The 15,320-nt window shown below is 41.9% G+C and overlaps 1 protein-coding gene across 1 annotated transcript in view; it reads right to left on the bottom strand.

Annotated features, from left to right (window-relative positions):
* The window catches only part of ENPP3 (ectonucleotide pyrophosphatase/phosphodiesterase 3), a 71,459-nt gene that overhangs the window by 12,502 nt on the left and 43,637 nt on the right, over positions 1 to 15,320 (bottom strand). Inside the window, exon 18 of the mRNA XM_032216203.1 lies at positions 10,899 to 11,050. Within this exon, the coding sequence (XP_032072094.1) occupies positions 10,899 to 11,050 (152 nt within the window). The remainder of the gene's footprint in view (positions 1 to 10,898; positions 11,051 to 15,320) is intronic.

Raw genomic sequence — 15,320 nt, 5'->3', positions numbered from 1 at the left:
ATGGAGAAAAGGGGAGCAAATGCGTGACTCGACAAAAGGGCGAACGACAAAACCGTGCCCGACTAAACTGCGTCGCTAAAACCATGACATCATCAGCGCGGCGACAACAGCGCAGCAACAACAGCGCGGAGACAGAAGGGTGCTTTAACTTAAGGTAAGGGTTAGGTTTAGGGTTAGCGTTAGGGTTAGCGTTAGGGTTAGCGTTAGGTTTAGCATTAGGTTTAGTTTTACAGCGCGCTTCTGTCACCGCGGTTTAGTCGGGCGCGGTTTTGTCGTTCGCCCTTTTGTCGGTGAACCGAGCAAATGTATTTCTGGAACAGTGCAAGTAAATTAGTGAGAGGGAAAAGGTTAAAGATTTTTTTCTCCCCAAAACCATTTCTCTGTCTCACGAAGCAAACTTTCATTTTTCTTTTTTCTTTAAAAAAAAGATTCATTCTACGGTAAAATCTTTGTATCAAGTCCACTTAGTCCTTTAATGTGATGAATGTTAGGATAATTTAGAAATTTTTCTAAACATGGAATTACCAGGGTAAATATTATTTTTAACTTTGAGTGGGAAAAGTTTATCTTTTGGAATGTGTATCTGTTAGTGGGTGGAAAGGAGGAAGAAAATATTTGTGTGTTTCTGTGTGGGAGAAGTTGATGGTTTGGTACAACCAAATTCTTCCCCTCTTAAAAATTACTGCTTTTCCCTCAAAGACAAAATGTTTGTGTTTAAATCACAATCAGGAAATCTGGGGAGCGTCCCTGTTGCAAACCCACCGGCTTATAATAATGTGCTGAAGGCTGACTTTTATATTTTCTGAAACCAGTTCAGATTATTACTCGAGCTATTTAATCAAATGCCAGATCAGGTCATTAAACATTTGTTAACCCTTATGGATAAGGTGAGTTGTACTATTGTTTAAGCAGTTGGCTGAAGATTTTTTAAAACAGACAAGCTATTTATTTAACAAATGGTTTATTTTAAGGTTGAAATGTTCTGCTGAATTTCTCCAGGCGAAGTAGAAAGAGAAAAAGACCATCTGAGAAAAGACAAAAAAGAAGATACAGATATAACCAACATTTTAAGGAGCTAAGATTGAAGAAGAAGAAAAAGTCAGGGATCTCCTGTTTTGATACCATCTGAGTTGCATGTTCAAGCTGGGTCAAGGTTCAAGGTTTATTAAACTTGTATGCCGCCCTATTCCTGGAGAGACTCAGGGCAGCTAACAAACCGGAAGGGAAGGGAACAATACAGAAAGCAAAAAAGCAAAAGACAAACAACAAAATACGGAAACAATTTAAAAGCTGTCAACAGTCACACAATTCGAGTGGGGATGGGAACTCATCAGCCCCAGGCCTGTCGAAATAGCCAGGTCTTGACGGCTTTGCGGAAAGCCTGAAGGGTGGGGAGGGTCCGGATCTCCATGGGGAGATCATTCCAGAGGGCCGGAGCAGCCACAGAGAAGGCCCTCCTCTGTGTGGTCGACAATCGGCATTGGCCGGCGGATGAATTCGGAGGAGGCCTAGTCTGTGGGATCTAATAGGTCTTTGGGAGGTAATTGGCAGAAGGCGGTCTCTCAAGTACCCAGGTCAAATACCATGTAGGGCTTTATAAGTGATGACTAGCACCTTGAAGCGCATCCGGAGAGCGATAGGCAGCCAGTGCAGCTCGCGGAGGATAGGTGTAACGTGGGTGTACCGAGGTGCACCCACAATCGCTCGTGCAGCTGCATTCTGGACAAGCTGAAGTCTCCGAATGCTCTTCAAGGGCTGCCCCATGTAGAGCGCATTACAGTAGTCCAGTCTTGAGGTCACAAGGGTGTGAGTGACTGTTGTGAGACCCTCCTGGTTCAGGTAGGGACGCAATTGGTGCACCAGGCGAACCTGGGCAAATGCCCCCCTGGTCACAGCCGATAAATGATGTTCTAAAATCAGCTGTGGGTCCAGGAGGACTCCCAAATTGCGAATCCTGTCTGAGGGGCATATAATTTCACCCCCCAGCCTGAGAGATGGAATACATGGCCAATTATTGGGAGGGAAAAACACAAGCCACTCAGTCTTGTCAGGATTGAGTGCAAGCTTGTTTACCCCCATCCAGACCCTAACAGCCTCCAGGCACTGACACATCACGTCAACCACTTCGCTGAGTTGGCACGGGGCGGACAGATACAACTGTGTATCGTCCGCATACTGGTGATATTTTATCCCGTGCCATCGAATGATCTCACCCAGCGGCTTCATGTAGATGTTAAACAGGAGGGGTGACAGGACCGATCCCTGCAGCACCCCATACTTAGGGGTGGACCTCTGCCTTCCAACCAACACCGACTGAGACCTTTCCGAGAGGTAGGAGGAGAACCACTGAAGGACGGTGCCTCCCATCCCCACCTCTCGCAACCGTCGCAGAAGGATACCATGGTCGATGGTATCGAAGGCGGCTGAGAGGTCAAGGAGCACTAGGACGGAGGCATGGCCCCCATCCCTGGCTCTCCAGAGATCATCGGTCAGTGCGACCAAAGCAGTTTCCATGCTGTAGCCAGGCCTGAATCCAGACTGAAAGGAGTCTAGATAATTGGTTTCATCCAAGGACCGCCGGAGCTGAGAGGCCACCACTTTCTCAACAACCTTCCCAACAAAGGGGAGGTTGGAGACTGGACGATAGTTATTTAGAATGGCTGGATCCAAAGACGACTTCTTCAGGAGGGGTCTCACCACCACCCCCTTAGGGGGGGAAGAAACCCTCCCGAGGGGAGACGGTAACTATCCAGCCCCATGTCACCTCCCTGCTGTTTGTGACTAGCCAGGAGGGGCACGGGTCCAGCACACACGTGGAGGCACTCACTGCTCCCATGGCCTTGTCCACTTCCTCAGGAGTAACAAGTTGAAAATAAATCCATAGATGCCGCTCAAGACCCTCCCCCGGTACCTCAGCTGGCTCTATGCAATTTGAGTCCAGGTCTGTCCGAAGTCGAGCAACTTTATCCGCGAGAAATTGGACAAACTCCTCAGCTCTACTTCATAAAGGGTTGCCCGCATCCCTCCCTTTCAGGAGGGAGCGGGTTATTCTGAACAAGGTGGCTGGGCGCAACTTAGTGGATGCAATCAGAGCGGCAATATATGTGTTTTTAGAAGTCTGAATTGCCAGGAGGTAAGCTCTGATGCAGGCTTTTAACAGTGCTCGGTCTGACTCGGACTTACTGGACCTCCAGCGGCACTCTAGGCGTCTCTTTTGGCGTTTCATCTCCTGGAGTTCCTCAGTGAACCAAGGAGCCCTCCTGGATCCACTGCCTCGGATAGGCCATAAAGGGGCAATCCGGTTAAGAGCCTCCGACGCTGCTGAGTTCCAAGCAGCGACCAAGGCCTCCACCGGACAGTGGACGAGAGTATCAGGTACAACGCCAAGCACCGTCTGAAAGCCCTGAGGGTCCATAAGGCACCTGGGGTGGAACCACCTAATCAGTTCCTCCTCCCTACAGTGGGGGATTGGCCTCCGAAAGTCAAGCCTCAGTAGGAAGTGGTCTGACCATGACAGGGGCAAGATCTCACTACCCCTCAAACCAAGATCACAACTCCACTGCTCCAAGAGGAATACGAGGTCGAGCGTGTGACCTGCTGAGTGAGTCGGGCCCCGAATTACTTGGGTCAAGCCCATGGCTGTCATGGAAGCCATGAACTCCTGCGCTCCATCAGAGTGCTCGCCGAGCGAAGGCAAATTGAAGTCCCCCAGCACCATAAGCCTGGGGAACTCAACTGCCAGCTCGACTACTGACTCGAGGAGCGAGGGGAGAGCTGTTGTCATGCTGTTGGGAGGCAAGTACCTTAACAACAAGCCCACTTGACCCTCAAGGTCCAACTTCACCAGTAAGGACTCACACCCGACAAGCTCCAGAGCAGGGATCCTATGAGGTACTAAAGACTCTCGGATAACAATGGCCACTCCCCCACCCCTTCTCTGGGGTCGTGGCTGATGAAGAACCTGAAAACCCTCTGGGCACATTTCAGTGAGGGGGACTCCTCCCTCCGGGCCCAGCCAGGTTTCAGTAATACATGCCAGGTCTGCCCTCTCGTCTAAAATTAGGTCCTGGACGAGGGGAGCCTTGTGAACCACAGACCTGGCATTTAGCAACAACAGCCTGAGACCAGGGTCCTGACTACTCACGCCATCTGGCCTTGGAGTGGGACTGATAGGGCCGGAAGGAGGGATCTCTGTGACGTAGCGAACCCTCCTTCCCTGGTAATGGCTCGCCCTAAAGTCCCCGCCATATCTGCCCCTCCCAGTTATGACCTTAATGTTCCGGCCCACTCCTGTGTCCATGGTCCCTCCTCCCTCCCCCCTGGCCCCCACATTCCCTGGTAGGCCCTTCGAATCAGACATTCCAAGGCTGGGATTAGGCATAGGCCCCCCTGACACTTCTGCAAGGCACTCAGTGCAGGAGGTGCCCTGCAATGGTCCCAGCCTACTCAGACATACACAACCATACTATCAGACAATCCCCACAGACAATTTAAAAACAGAGTAACAACAATATAGTTAAAAAGTGGGTACATTCAATCAACCACACTCATACCAAGCACTCACTATACAAAGAATTTAAAAGCTGTGCAGTAGTACCAAAGCAAAAAATTAGCTCAAAATTGTTCTAGTGTGTAAGGAGGAGTTGATGTCTCGATCTTCTCCCATAAAGGGGTAGGGTCCAAAAGTCTGCAACACAGTAAAATGACCACAACTGGAGGGGGAAGTAAACTCCTCAGCCACGTGCTCTTTGTCCATTGCCCTCTCTCTCTGACGGAATGGAGATGAAAGGTGACCGGGAAGGGCATAAACGGGGGACCCACAAGGGCCGGCAACAGAGTCATAAGTCCCAATTCGCTCCCCGATGATAGGGGGAGGAATAGCTGGAAGGCAAGCAGGCCATAGGCAGCAGTTATCACAGAGCCAGCCATGAGCCACAACTAGCCAGGATCAAAACACAGCTTCCTCCAGGAGCAGGGGATGCCAGAGGACTGCTCCCACAATGCTAAAAACTAGAACCGATGGCGGAGGGGGGGAGGAAACCCCACTCTTAGCTGAGCTGCCATGCTCTCAGACGGCGGCAGCAGACCGGCAGGTCATCAGGCTAGCAACCCCACCCCCCCACCTCCCCCTAAGCCTAACCCTAAGCCTAACCCTAATTGGCCCTAATCTAAGTCCTAAACTTAACCCTACCCTGACCCTAACACTAAACCTGACCCTCAGCAAATCTAACCCTAGTCTTACACCTAACCCTTGCACTGACCCTAACTAACACTAACCCTAACTAAACCTAGCACTAACCCTAACCCTGTCCCTAGCCTGCCCCTGCAGCAGCACACCAGTGGTTGAAGGGTCAGGCAATAGAAGGGGGTCGGGTCCCCCCAAGACAGGCCTCCAACAGCCACCCCCGTAGTGACCAATGGCAGTCTCAGTAGGTTGAATCCCCTCAGCCAGCTCTTCCAGGCTCCAGCATCCGAGCAGTCAGGTGAACCAATTCTGGCAGTCTCCCGAGGATCGATTCTCCTGTAGGTGGGGCGCTCAATCCTCTCAAGTCCTCTCTGCGGTCTTAGCAGAGACAAAGAAAAAACGTTGGCCAGGGGGCAGACAAAGCCGTCCCTAGCTCTTTCCGCAGGCTCAGCAGTTCCGCTTAACAATATGGAATGGCAGTTCAGTCAGGTGATTTAAATAGTAATTCAAAACGGAGGCAACCACAGCAATGATGGCCCAGAGCAGCTGTAACCCTCCGTTTCACAGTCGCAGCACAGTCCCGGCACTCTTCAGGCCTCTTCAGTCCCCCCCAAGCACTCTCTACAATAGTGCACAAAGTATTAATTGACCCAAACTCTGCTAGCACTGTCCCCAGCTTAATTCACGCTGGGGGCTGCCGTCCGTGAAGAGGAGGGGGGCGCCATCTGTGAAGCTGTCCACGAAGCTGAAGCCGCCCGCAACCGCCAGACACGCCGCTGCCCGTCCCCAAGCCTCCAGGGCAGTATTTCTCATGGGCCGCCATCCGCATAGGGGGGGGCGTCTGCAAAGCCGAGCACGCCGAAGCCGAGCACGCCACAGCTGCCAAGTACGCCGAGGCCCATCTCAGAGCCGACAGGGCAATGTTTCAGATGAACGTTACCTCTCCAGGCTGGTCAAAGGATCTCCTCCAAAATCCCGCCGAATAAAGGTCTTGCGTTTTGAACAATTTCGGCTTGCTTTCCAGCCGAGCAAAAAGCTCGAGCAGCCATCTTCCTCGCGCAGCCGCAGAGCAGCCATCCATTGCAGAATCCCCATGCTGACACAATCATGGTCTCACCATATCTTCCCACCCTCATGTTTTTTTGATCAGTACCATGAACCAAACAAATTTTGAGGGAATTAACATACACAACAAATTACTTATTTCAGTGTTAGATGTCTACTGTTTAAGACAGGGGTGTCCAAACTTGGGAACTTTAAGACTTTTGGACTTCAAGGGAATTCTGGGAGTTGAAGGCCACAAGTCTTAAAGTTCCCAAGTTTGGACACCTCTGTTTTAAGGCTTCTTTCTTAGAGTTTGAGCACTTTGAAGGAGTGATTGAACCCAGCATGGATAGAAATGCCTGATTCAGCTCAGAATTCTTTGGATCAAGTTCCTCACTTGATGATCCCCAAGGTTCTCCAATTCCATATTGCTTCATAAAATTCAAGGGATTGGTTCTGTAGAAAATTAAAATCCACCCCTCTCGCAGAAGAACGAAATATTCTAGGAAATATTAAAAGGACAGAATATTATACCTCCCTGGATGAGAAAAGGAGAAACATCTCTTGGAAATCAGCCCCCACCTTTGTTAATAGCCCCAGAAAGACTGGGCCATTCTATCTACAAAATATAAGGCTCTCAGCTCCAGATTGATAGGATTAGCCCTCATTCAAGATCCAAACTAGGACAAAGCTATTAAGCCATAATAGGAATTGCCAACACGCTTCCAGAACACAAGCCTCTTCATTACATCACCCAACACAGTTCAACCAAGCTTATCTCAGACAAACTCCTAGGATTTGTACATGACCTCTACAGTAGCCCTGCCCTTGCCAGAGGAACAGGAAGCTCAAGTTCAAAGCCCAAGAGAGGGTATAAATAACACTCACTCTCCACACCATGTGTTCAGCTGCACCAGGCCCATGTGCTTAATGGTTCTGCTCCATTAAACCAGCTTTCCAATCAGCCTCCATGTTTCCAGTGTCTTTCTCCCCTCTTGGAACTGAACCCAGATGGATGTTTCTTCCAAGCTAATCAGAACTTTTGAGACCTATCCACCTATTGGCTTAATTCTTTACCTAACATTATTTTTATTTAGTGCCTCATCCCTTATATAAATCAATACATTTTGAGAAGTATTTTTCATGAAAATATGTAAACATCTTAATATTCATCTGATTAGACTGGAAAATAAATCTTTAAATCATTTTGCAGTTTAAAACATTAAGAATGTTTGCAACAGGTGAAAGTTTGTAGGATGAAAATAACAAAAGCCTGGTGCCTCATCTTGTTTATTTATTTACTACATTTCATCAGCTTCTCTAGGAGTTCAACATGGCTCACAATGTTACTTTAAAATGCAGCTCAAGAAAATTCTAGACGAGGCAATTGTTAATTTCAAAGTATTAAAGAAGCCTTTGACCTGCCATTAAAGACACCATATTTAGAATTCACAGAAAGGTTGGTACCTGGTTTTCCATTGAGAGCTCAATTTTCTAGGAAATTTGTTTGGATTATATTGAACAAGGCTGAGTGACACAACAGCTGCTTTATGCTTTGGAAAAATCTTTGTGTTCACTTCTCCATGACATCAGAAAAACTTTCTTGGCTGATATTACATGTTGTGTGTGTGTGTGTGTGTGTGTGTGCGCGCGCATGCACGCACACGCACACACACACACACACACAAAAGAATATACAGGGAGAGACAGAATTTGGTACTCTCTTAGATACATGAAACAGCCAGGTGATTTCAGACCAGTCACACTCTTTTAACCTAAATTGGGAAGTTGAAAACACCCAGTTACCTATCACACTGGGGCAGCAACTTAAATTGTATTTATAACATTCATTGAAGAGACTTTTATCCTGCAGTGTATTTGATTTAGGTTCATAATAATAATAAATGTCTCCAATTTCGATATATTAAAATATGCCATCTGTTTTGAGACTCAGAAAAGCTACATATATCTCCTCGATCAAAGTATCCAAAAATAATAAGTAAAACATGTTAAACTGAACAAAAGAATGCAAATACTGTATATTTACTTTTAACACTATCTATATGTGGACCTACAGTATATACTGTATATGTAATATATATCAACACCAGATTAATTCATAATGTCCAGGAAAATGAAACCCTGATCCAACCTTAGCACGAAAAATCCAACCTTAGCATGGAATATATGTTGCATGTCAATAAGATCATTATTTTCTGAAGCGGAAGAAGCAATCTCTCTTGATTCAGACCAAGGATTCAGGATTCAGCTTAGCCTTTTTTAACATCTGGGAATAATATTAATTTCAGATCCAGCTATCTGAAGGGCGCCAGGATGGGGAAGATAATCTAAAGTATTTTCTCCAGCTACCTGGAGAAGGTATAGTAGCTCAGAGATTGCAAAGCTGTGCATACAGTTTAAAACACTATATCTCCAATCCGGGCTAGAAAAATCTCCTCTCTAACTCAACTTGGGGATCTCATTGCCAGTTGATGTAGACAGGCAGTTGGGGGCTAGCCAGTCACATTCAACTTAGCATATTCTGTGAATGCAGCCCCTGTGATGGATGACTTCCAAGCTCACAGAGAAGAGATTTCCCCAGTTCCATCAAGAAATGCTTAGGATTGCAAGGCATGTTGAAAGAACCACGGCTTCCTAATTTTGCCCACTCAGTTTGGGTGAAATACCTATACTGAGAAACTTCAGTTCTCCACCCCTGCCCCAAAGAATTGTTTTTTAAAAAACATAAAAGTAGTCATCTCTACTTCATCCATCCTCATCTTAATGTCTTAATGACATTCACAGATGAATTTTCTTAGAAAGTTTGGTACACTGCACACAGACAGCATAGAAGTGGTACATATAGAGGGCAGAAAAACATAATAACAGAGAAAGCATGTCCCTCTGCCTTGAATGCCAAAATAATTACACACAGAATAGAAGCCTGCTTTTCTTTTCTTTATCATAACACCATTGCTTTTGACTGCCAAACCACTGGATGGTTTAAAAAAAAAAAGAATGGCTAACTACAGCAGTGGAATTGCTGCAGCAAAAATAGCAGGCTACACTCCTGAATGTCTGCCCTACACATGCTGTTTTCTTTTAACTCCAAAGTACCTTAAGAGAATATGCAAATAAGCAATCTTTAAACATCAGTGTGCCATTTTGGGACTATCCGCAGAATCATTCGGTGAATGAATGCTGTATTTGTATATGTTGTATTTTTCCATTCAGTAATATACTGCTGGCTATGATTACCTTGGCACTGTGTGCTGTAGAATGGAGCCCTCAAGATGAAACTTGAAAATGAGTGGAAGACAGAAAAAAATATAGTTTAGATTGATTAAAGACTCAATAAACTCAGATTGGAATGAGAAGGCCCAGAAAGAGAACTACGGAGCAATTCAAGAGAAAATAAAGTTTGACAGTTACGTACAACCTGTTGGAAACTGGCAGGGAGAAATTGGTTTGTGGCTAAGAGAATCAGATCTCAAAGCTGGGAGATTTCTGTTTGAAAGAAGAGTGTTGGAAAAAGACCTGAAGGTTTGATCCTCTGTGGGGGAGAAGATGGCAGGACCCTGCCATGTATTTTTTTAGTTTAATTTAATGTAAATATAGCATATTTAATAGCATGGAGAATTAATTGAAATAACACCAATATAATACATTTTCAATATCAGATATGCTCCAAATTCTGCATTTGAAACTGTATTCACTTAAAGAAATATAAATTAGTAGCACCACTAGAGTAAAAATGTAATTTAATGGGAAAAAAGACTGTTTACAAAACTTTTATAACTGTGGACTGGCTCCCGGTTCGGTCCGGTTCATCTGAACTGGTAGTGGTTTGGCAGCCTGGGTCACTGGAACCGGCAACACCTCTGAACCTGTTCTCTCAGTGGCACTGTAGGCTCCGCCATCTTGGTTTTTGGTTCTGCACATGCGCAGAACAATTTTAATTGCACTGCGCATGCGTGCACTATGCGGCCATGAGGTACCAGAAGTAGCGACTGCCGGAACCCACCTCTGGCCCAGACACTTCTGTGCATGTGCAGAAGCATCACACAAGCACACAAGCAAACCAGTAGTAAAAAAAATGGAAACCCACCACTGCTGTGTATCTATTCTCAGACAAATAGCTGGGGGAACCAAGATAAACCTAACTGTACTGCCAAATGAAGCATTGCAACAATCAGTAGACAGTAAAGAAGATGCTATTATATAAAAACCCTAAAATATAGCCTAAAACCTCCCCAAACCTGGCTTTATCATTCCACCACTTTGACATTCTACCTTCTGAGCATAATCATTCCTTTCTGGCATCCCACCCTGGGATTGAAAAATCCAAGGTTTCTTGTATGAACTGTATGCACTTTATATATAACTAGACAACTGTATGCAATTAAATATATAATTAAGCAAGAAGATTACTTATAAACATGATACAGTCTACTGAATTTTTACCTGAAATAAACTTGCCCATGTTCTGCAGCAATATGAAGAATGACATGGATGTGATTTACAGTATGTATCTCTGTCTCCATCACTATCCACATATATACCTCTGCATCCATCTTTACTACTCCCCGACATCTCTTTTTATATATTATCCTTTTTCCACATAGACTTTCATCTTTTTTACAGAAGATAAATAAATCCAAAAACTTACTGATTTGTTGACAGTATATGAATTCCATAGTGGCATCAAGATGTCTTGGCTATATGCGCTTACATATTTAGTCTGGTGAAGGAGGCAGTACTTTCTGTTTTGTAGAACCAGGGGTCTTCCATAAGGCAAATTATGAGCTTCAGAGTTATGTTCTGGAATGTAAACCATAATTGTGAAATCTCCAATTAACTGAATACTATTCTTTCCAAAATTATTATGAATTGCTCATTAGTTAATTTCTTTTTACATTTCAGTATATTGGAAAGAACAAAACAGTTGGAAATAACTGGAAAGCTGGCCTGTTTAAAACCTCACTTTGGGGTTTTTCCTGGCCTATGTGATACCAGAATGTTGATGACTTCTAACTCAATATGTAGAGCCAAACTCTACATCTCCACACCCCATTCAACACTAGCAGCATTTAAAGGAAAATTCTTGAACCACTGCCAACAGAACCTAACGAAGTGTTACTTGATTCAGAAGCAAAGCTCACTGCTCTCATTAGCAGCAGTGACATAATATAAGTGGGGGAAACCAAAGGGAGGGGAAAAAACCAATTTGAAGTGGATTGGATATAGTGCTAATACACTACACATAAAACTACTTGCATTTATTGCTTTATTTTACTGGTGGATCGTTGGAGCTATACAGAGTGATATGTCTCTTACGAGTATACAAATCATAGAAATAATTATGATTATGTTCAGGAAAATGTCAAAAGGAAGAATGGAATTATCTCGTTTGTGTTAAGAAACTTTTTTTTCCTAAAAAAATAATAACAACTAGTCCTCAAAGTAAGAATAAAGTGGCAAATTTGACACTTATTGGACTGCTATTAGAAGATTTCCTGCTCTAGTTAGTAACGATGTTTTGTGGATTGAAGTAATTGCAACATTTCCTGTCTCCCTGCTTGTAGTCTATGGACTGATCTTTTTTTTTTCTATTTTTTCCTTTTTACTATCCTAATTTTTTTGTTGTTGGCTAAATTAAACTTCTTCTCTTACTTCAACAAATTTTTCCCTCTATTGATTAAAACTATATGAAAGATATTTAAGGGAAAGCAAAAAATAACAATTGACTAATTATTGAAACTGCCACCTGGAAGCCAAAGTCTGAACTTTGCTTCTGTTTTGGATACAAGGTATCCTTTGTTCTGCTTCACTTGGCTTCACTGACCTTGCAATGAAAGGGTTTGGAATTCGTTTATAAAACTTGATAAGACTTAAAGCACGAAACCTGTTTTGTTAGTGCTTCTGGTAAATATTTTGGCAAGAGAAGGAAAAGACAAGCAAGAATTAAAACCCTCCAATTTTAAAAACTTTGAAAGAATTGGTGTTTAAGATTTAAAATAAATACAGACACATTTCCTAAAAATTTGACAGGCTAGAGTGGCAGATTCCTTTTCCTATTTTTTTTCCTTTATATTTCTTTGCATTTTGAAAAATGGATCAATATTCAGAGGAAGAAAATCTAATAATCCAAAACATCCTGGTTGGACTTCAAAATATTGCAGACGGACTTAAGAGATTTGACAAGAAATGGGACAGTTTATGGGGTGCTACAGTTAAAGAGGAGGGGGTTGGAGCCCCAGAGACCAAAGAAGGGAATGGAAACACAGAAAATAAATATAAGATATCAGATGAATCCATCAATGGACCAAATACAAGCGAAAGTGAAAAGAAAGGAAGCTGGAAAAGTGTTTTTGACAACGTGGAGCCTTTCTTTCAACTTCAAGATGCAGGAGGGAAAAAAAGAGTGAAAAAGATGGAATTAAGAAGACAAATATATCCAGAAACAAGTTTGATAACCAAAGTTAAGCCTACATTAATAACAATTAAAGAGCAACGAAACTACATGAGAGATCGTTTAAGCTACAGAGTGCGGAGAGAAATGTTAAACTCTGAAAAGATTCTAATAAGAGAAATGACACAACTGCTGGCAAGAGAGAAAGGATTATTTTGCTACTGGAAAGACACTGGCTGATAATGCCAATTGATATAAAAATTAGCTAATTTTTGATGGTTAATAAGTAGGGATTTTAGTATTTTGTAGACTCTTATAGATTATCATTGAATGTTTATTTGCTAACATTATATATATATATATATATATATATATATATATATATATATATATATATATATATATATATATATATATCATGATATTAACAATGAAAGGATAACCTTAATTAGGATAAATAACTAGGCCGCAAATTGCAACTGAGATTTGGTGAAATGATAAAGCCTATAAATTTGTGTTTTAGACCTTGTTATGAAGCTATAAATAATTTGGATTAGAATAAGAGGTGATGTGACGTAAATAGCAAACAATTGTTTTCTTTTTTTTTCTTCGCTGTCTTTTTCTAATTACAATAATAAAAGGGAATGTTAATGTATACCTTGGAGATTATCAACTAGAAATTTTAATTTGGATTAGAAATGGCAAACAATTGTTTTTTTCCCCTGTCTTTTAACTATAAAAACAAAAGGGAAGGTTAACATATACTTTGGTGATTATAAACTAGAAATGTCAACATTTTTCTTTTTCTCTTTAGATTATCTTAGATTTTAAATGGTCATTTTGTTAACACATATTAATAGATTGTTGTTTAGAGATTGTTGCTTTTTGCGTCTGTGGAGAGAAGAGGAGAGAAAAATGTAAATAACCCCTAGTTAACTATAATAATAATAAAGATATGTTAGAGAGAGGAAATGTTAGAAGTCCTACTAATTGACTTTTTTTTTCTTAGAATATGTTATAAAGATATAAGACATGGCAGATTGACTGAAACTGGGGGAAGGGGAAAAATGTCAGCAGGTGGCTGTGTTTTTGAAATCTTAACTAAATGAAAATGGTGGTATGGTGATAGTAAAATATATAAATTTTTAACATATACAATTTAAACTGAATGGAATATATGTGATTGTGGATAGAACACACGAAATGTACTTGTGACCAATAGATATGCTTTCTACAAGATGTAATGAAAGATGATGTTTTTCTTTTTGTGTTTTTTCTGTAATAAAATTAATAAAAAAAATTATAAAAAAGTCTGATAAATTAGTTAATTAATGTAGTTTTCCAAAAAGAAAAAGTTCAAAAAATACTGCTCTACTTTATTCTCTTAAAAAAAAGAAATAAAAAAGGATTCCTCTCCCCAAATGGTGATGCCACAATAAATCTAAATATAACCCGCTTAAAAAAACACTATACAAGAAGATCTTGACATACAACCACAATTGGTGGTTGTTGCACCTAATTTTACAAACTTTTATGACCTTTTTTTGCCATGGTCAGTAATCAAATTTGGTTCCCACCATTGACTTTGTTTGTTGGACCCCAGCTCAGAAAGTCACAAATGGCAACCACATAATCCTGGGACACTGCAACTGTCATAAATACATGCCAGTTGCCAAGCATTTGAATTTTGATCACATGACTAATAGGATGTGGTGATAGTTGTAAAAGTAAGGAAACGGTTGTAAGTTACTTTTTTCAATTTTATTGTAACTTCAAGTAATCACTAATCAAATAGTTATAAATCAAGGACTTACCTGTAGGTTCCCTGTGTATAGTAGAATTTACATTAACTTGGGTCTTGAATAACCTAGGGATTGTTCCGTATATAGCAGTGTTTTTCAAGCTTGGCAATTTTGTGGACTTCTGGGTGGCTGAGGAATTCTGAGAGTTGAAGTCCTCATATCTTAAAGTTGCCACGTTTTTGAAATACTGGCCGATTGGATTTTCTATATTCTAGTAACATAACTTTGGCTTCACTAGTAATATACTTTCATGCCCATCTAATTCACTGGTAATATGCTTTATGCCCATAGTGGAGTCTGTATAAGATACATATCTGATCCTGAGCATTCCAGTCTCCTAGGATTCTGATAGGAATCAGTGTCATGGTGGATTCTGGAATGTTCATCTTCAGAGCTTATGATCTGTGTTTGTGTCTGTCTGTGTTAAATTTATATATGGTAGCCTTATTTGTTAAATTGAATAATTAAATTTATATAGCCTTATTTGTTAAATTGAATAATTAAATTTATATAGCCTTATTTGTTAAATTGAATAAATTACATTTATATAGCTTTATTTGTTAAATTGAAGATTACATTTATATACCGTATTTTTCGGAGTATAATATGCACCTTTTTCCCTCAAAAAAAAAAGATGAAAATCTGGGTGTGTCTTATACAATGAATACAGCATTTTTTGCCTCCTGAAACCCTGCCCTCTTCACCAAAATGGCCGTGCATAGCTTATAGGAGGCTTTCAGAGAGCTCCTGAGGGCTGGGGAGGGCAGAAATGAGCAAAAAATGGGTCATTTTTTGCTCGTTTTTGCCCCCACCCCACCCCCAGGAGCACTCTACAAGCCTCCTAAAGGCTATTCATGTGACCTTTAAAAAAAATGGC

This window comes from Thamnophis elegans, chromosome 4 (assembly GCF_009769535.1).
Source record: "Thamnophis elegans isolate rThaEle1 chromosome 4, rThaEle1.pri, whole genome shotgun sequence".
NCBI classification, from domain to species: Eukaryota; Metazoa; Chordata; class Lepidosauria; order Squamata; family Colubridae; genus Thamnophis; species Thamnophis elegans.
The sequence above is the reverse complement of the archived record's forward strand: the minus strand, read 5'-3'. Positions and strand labels throughout refer to the sequence as shown.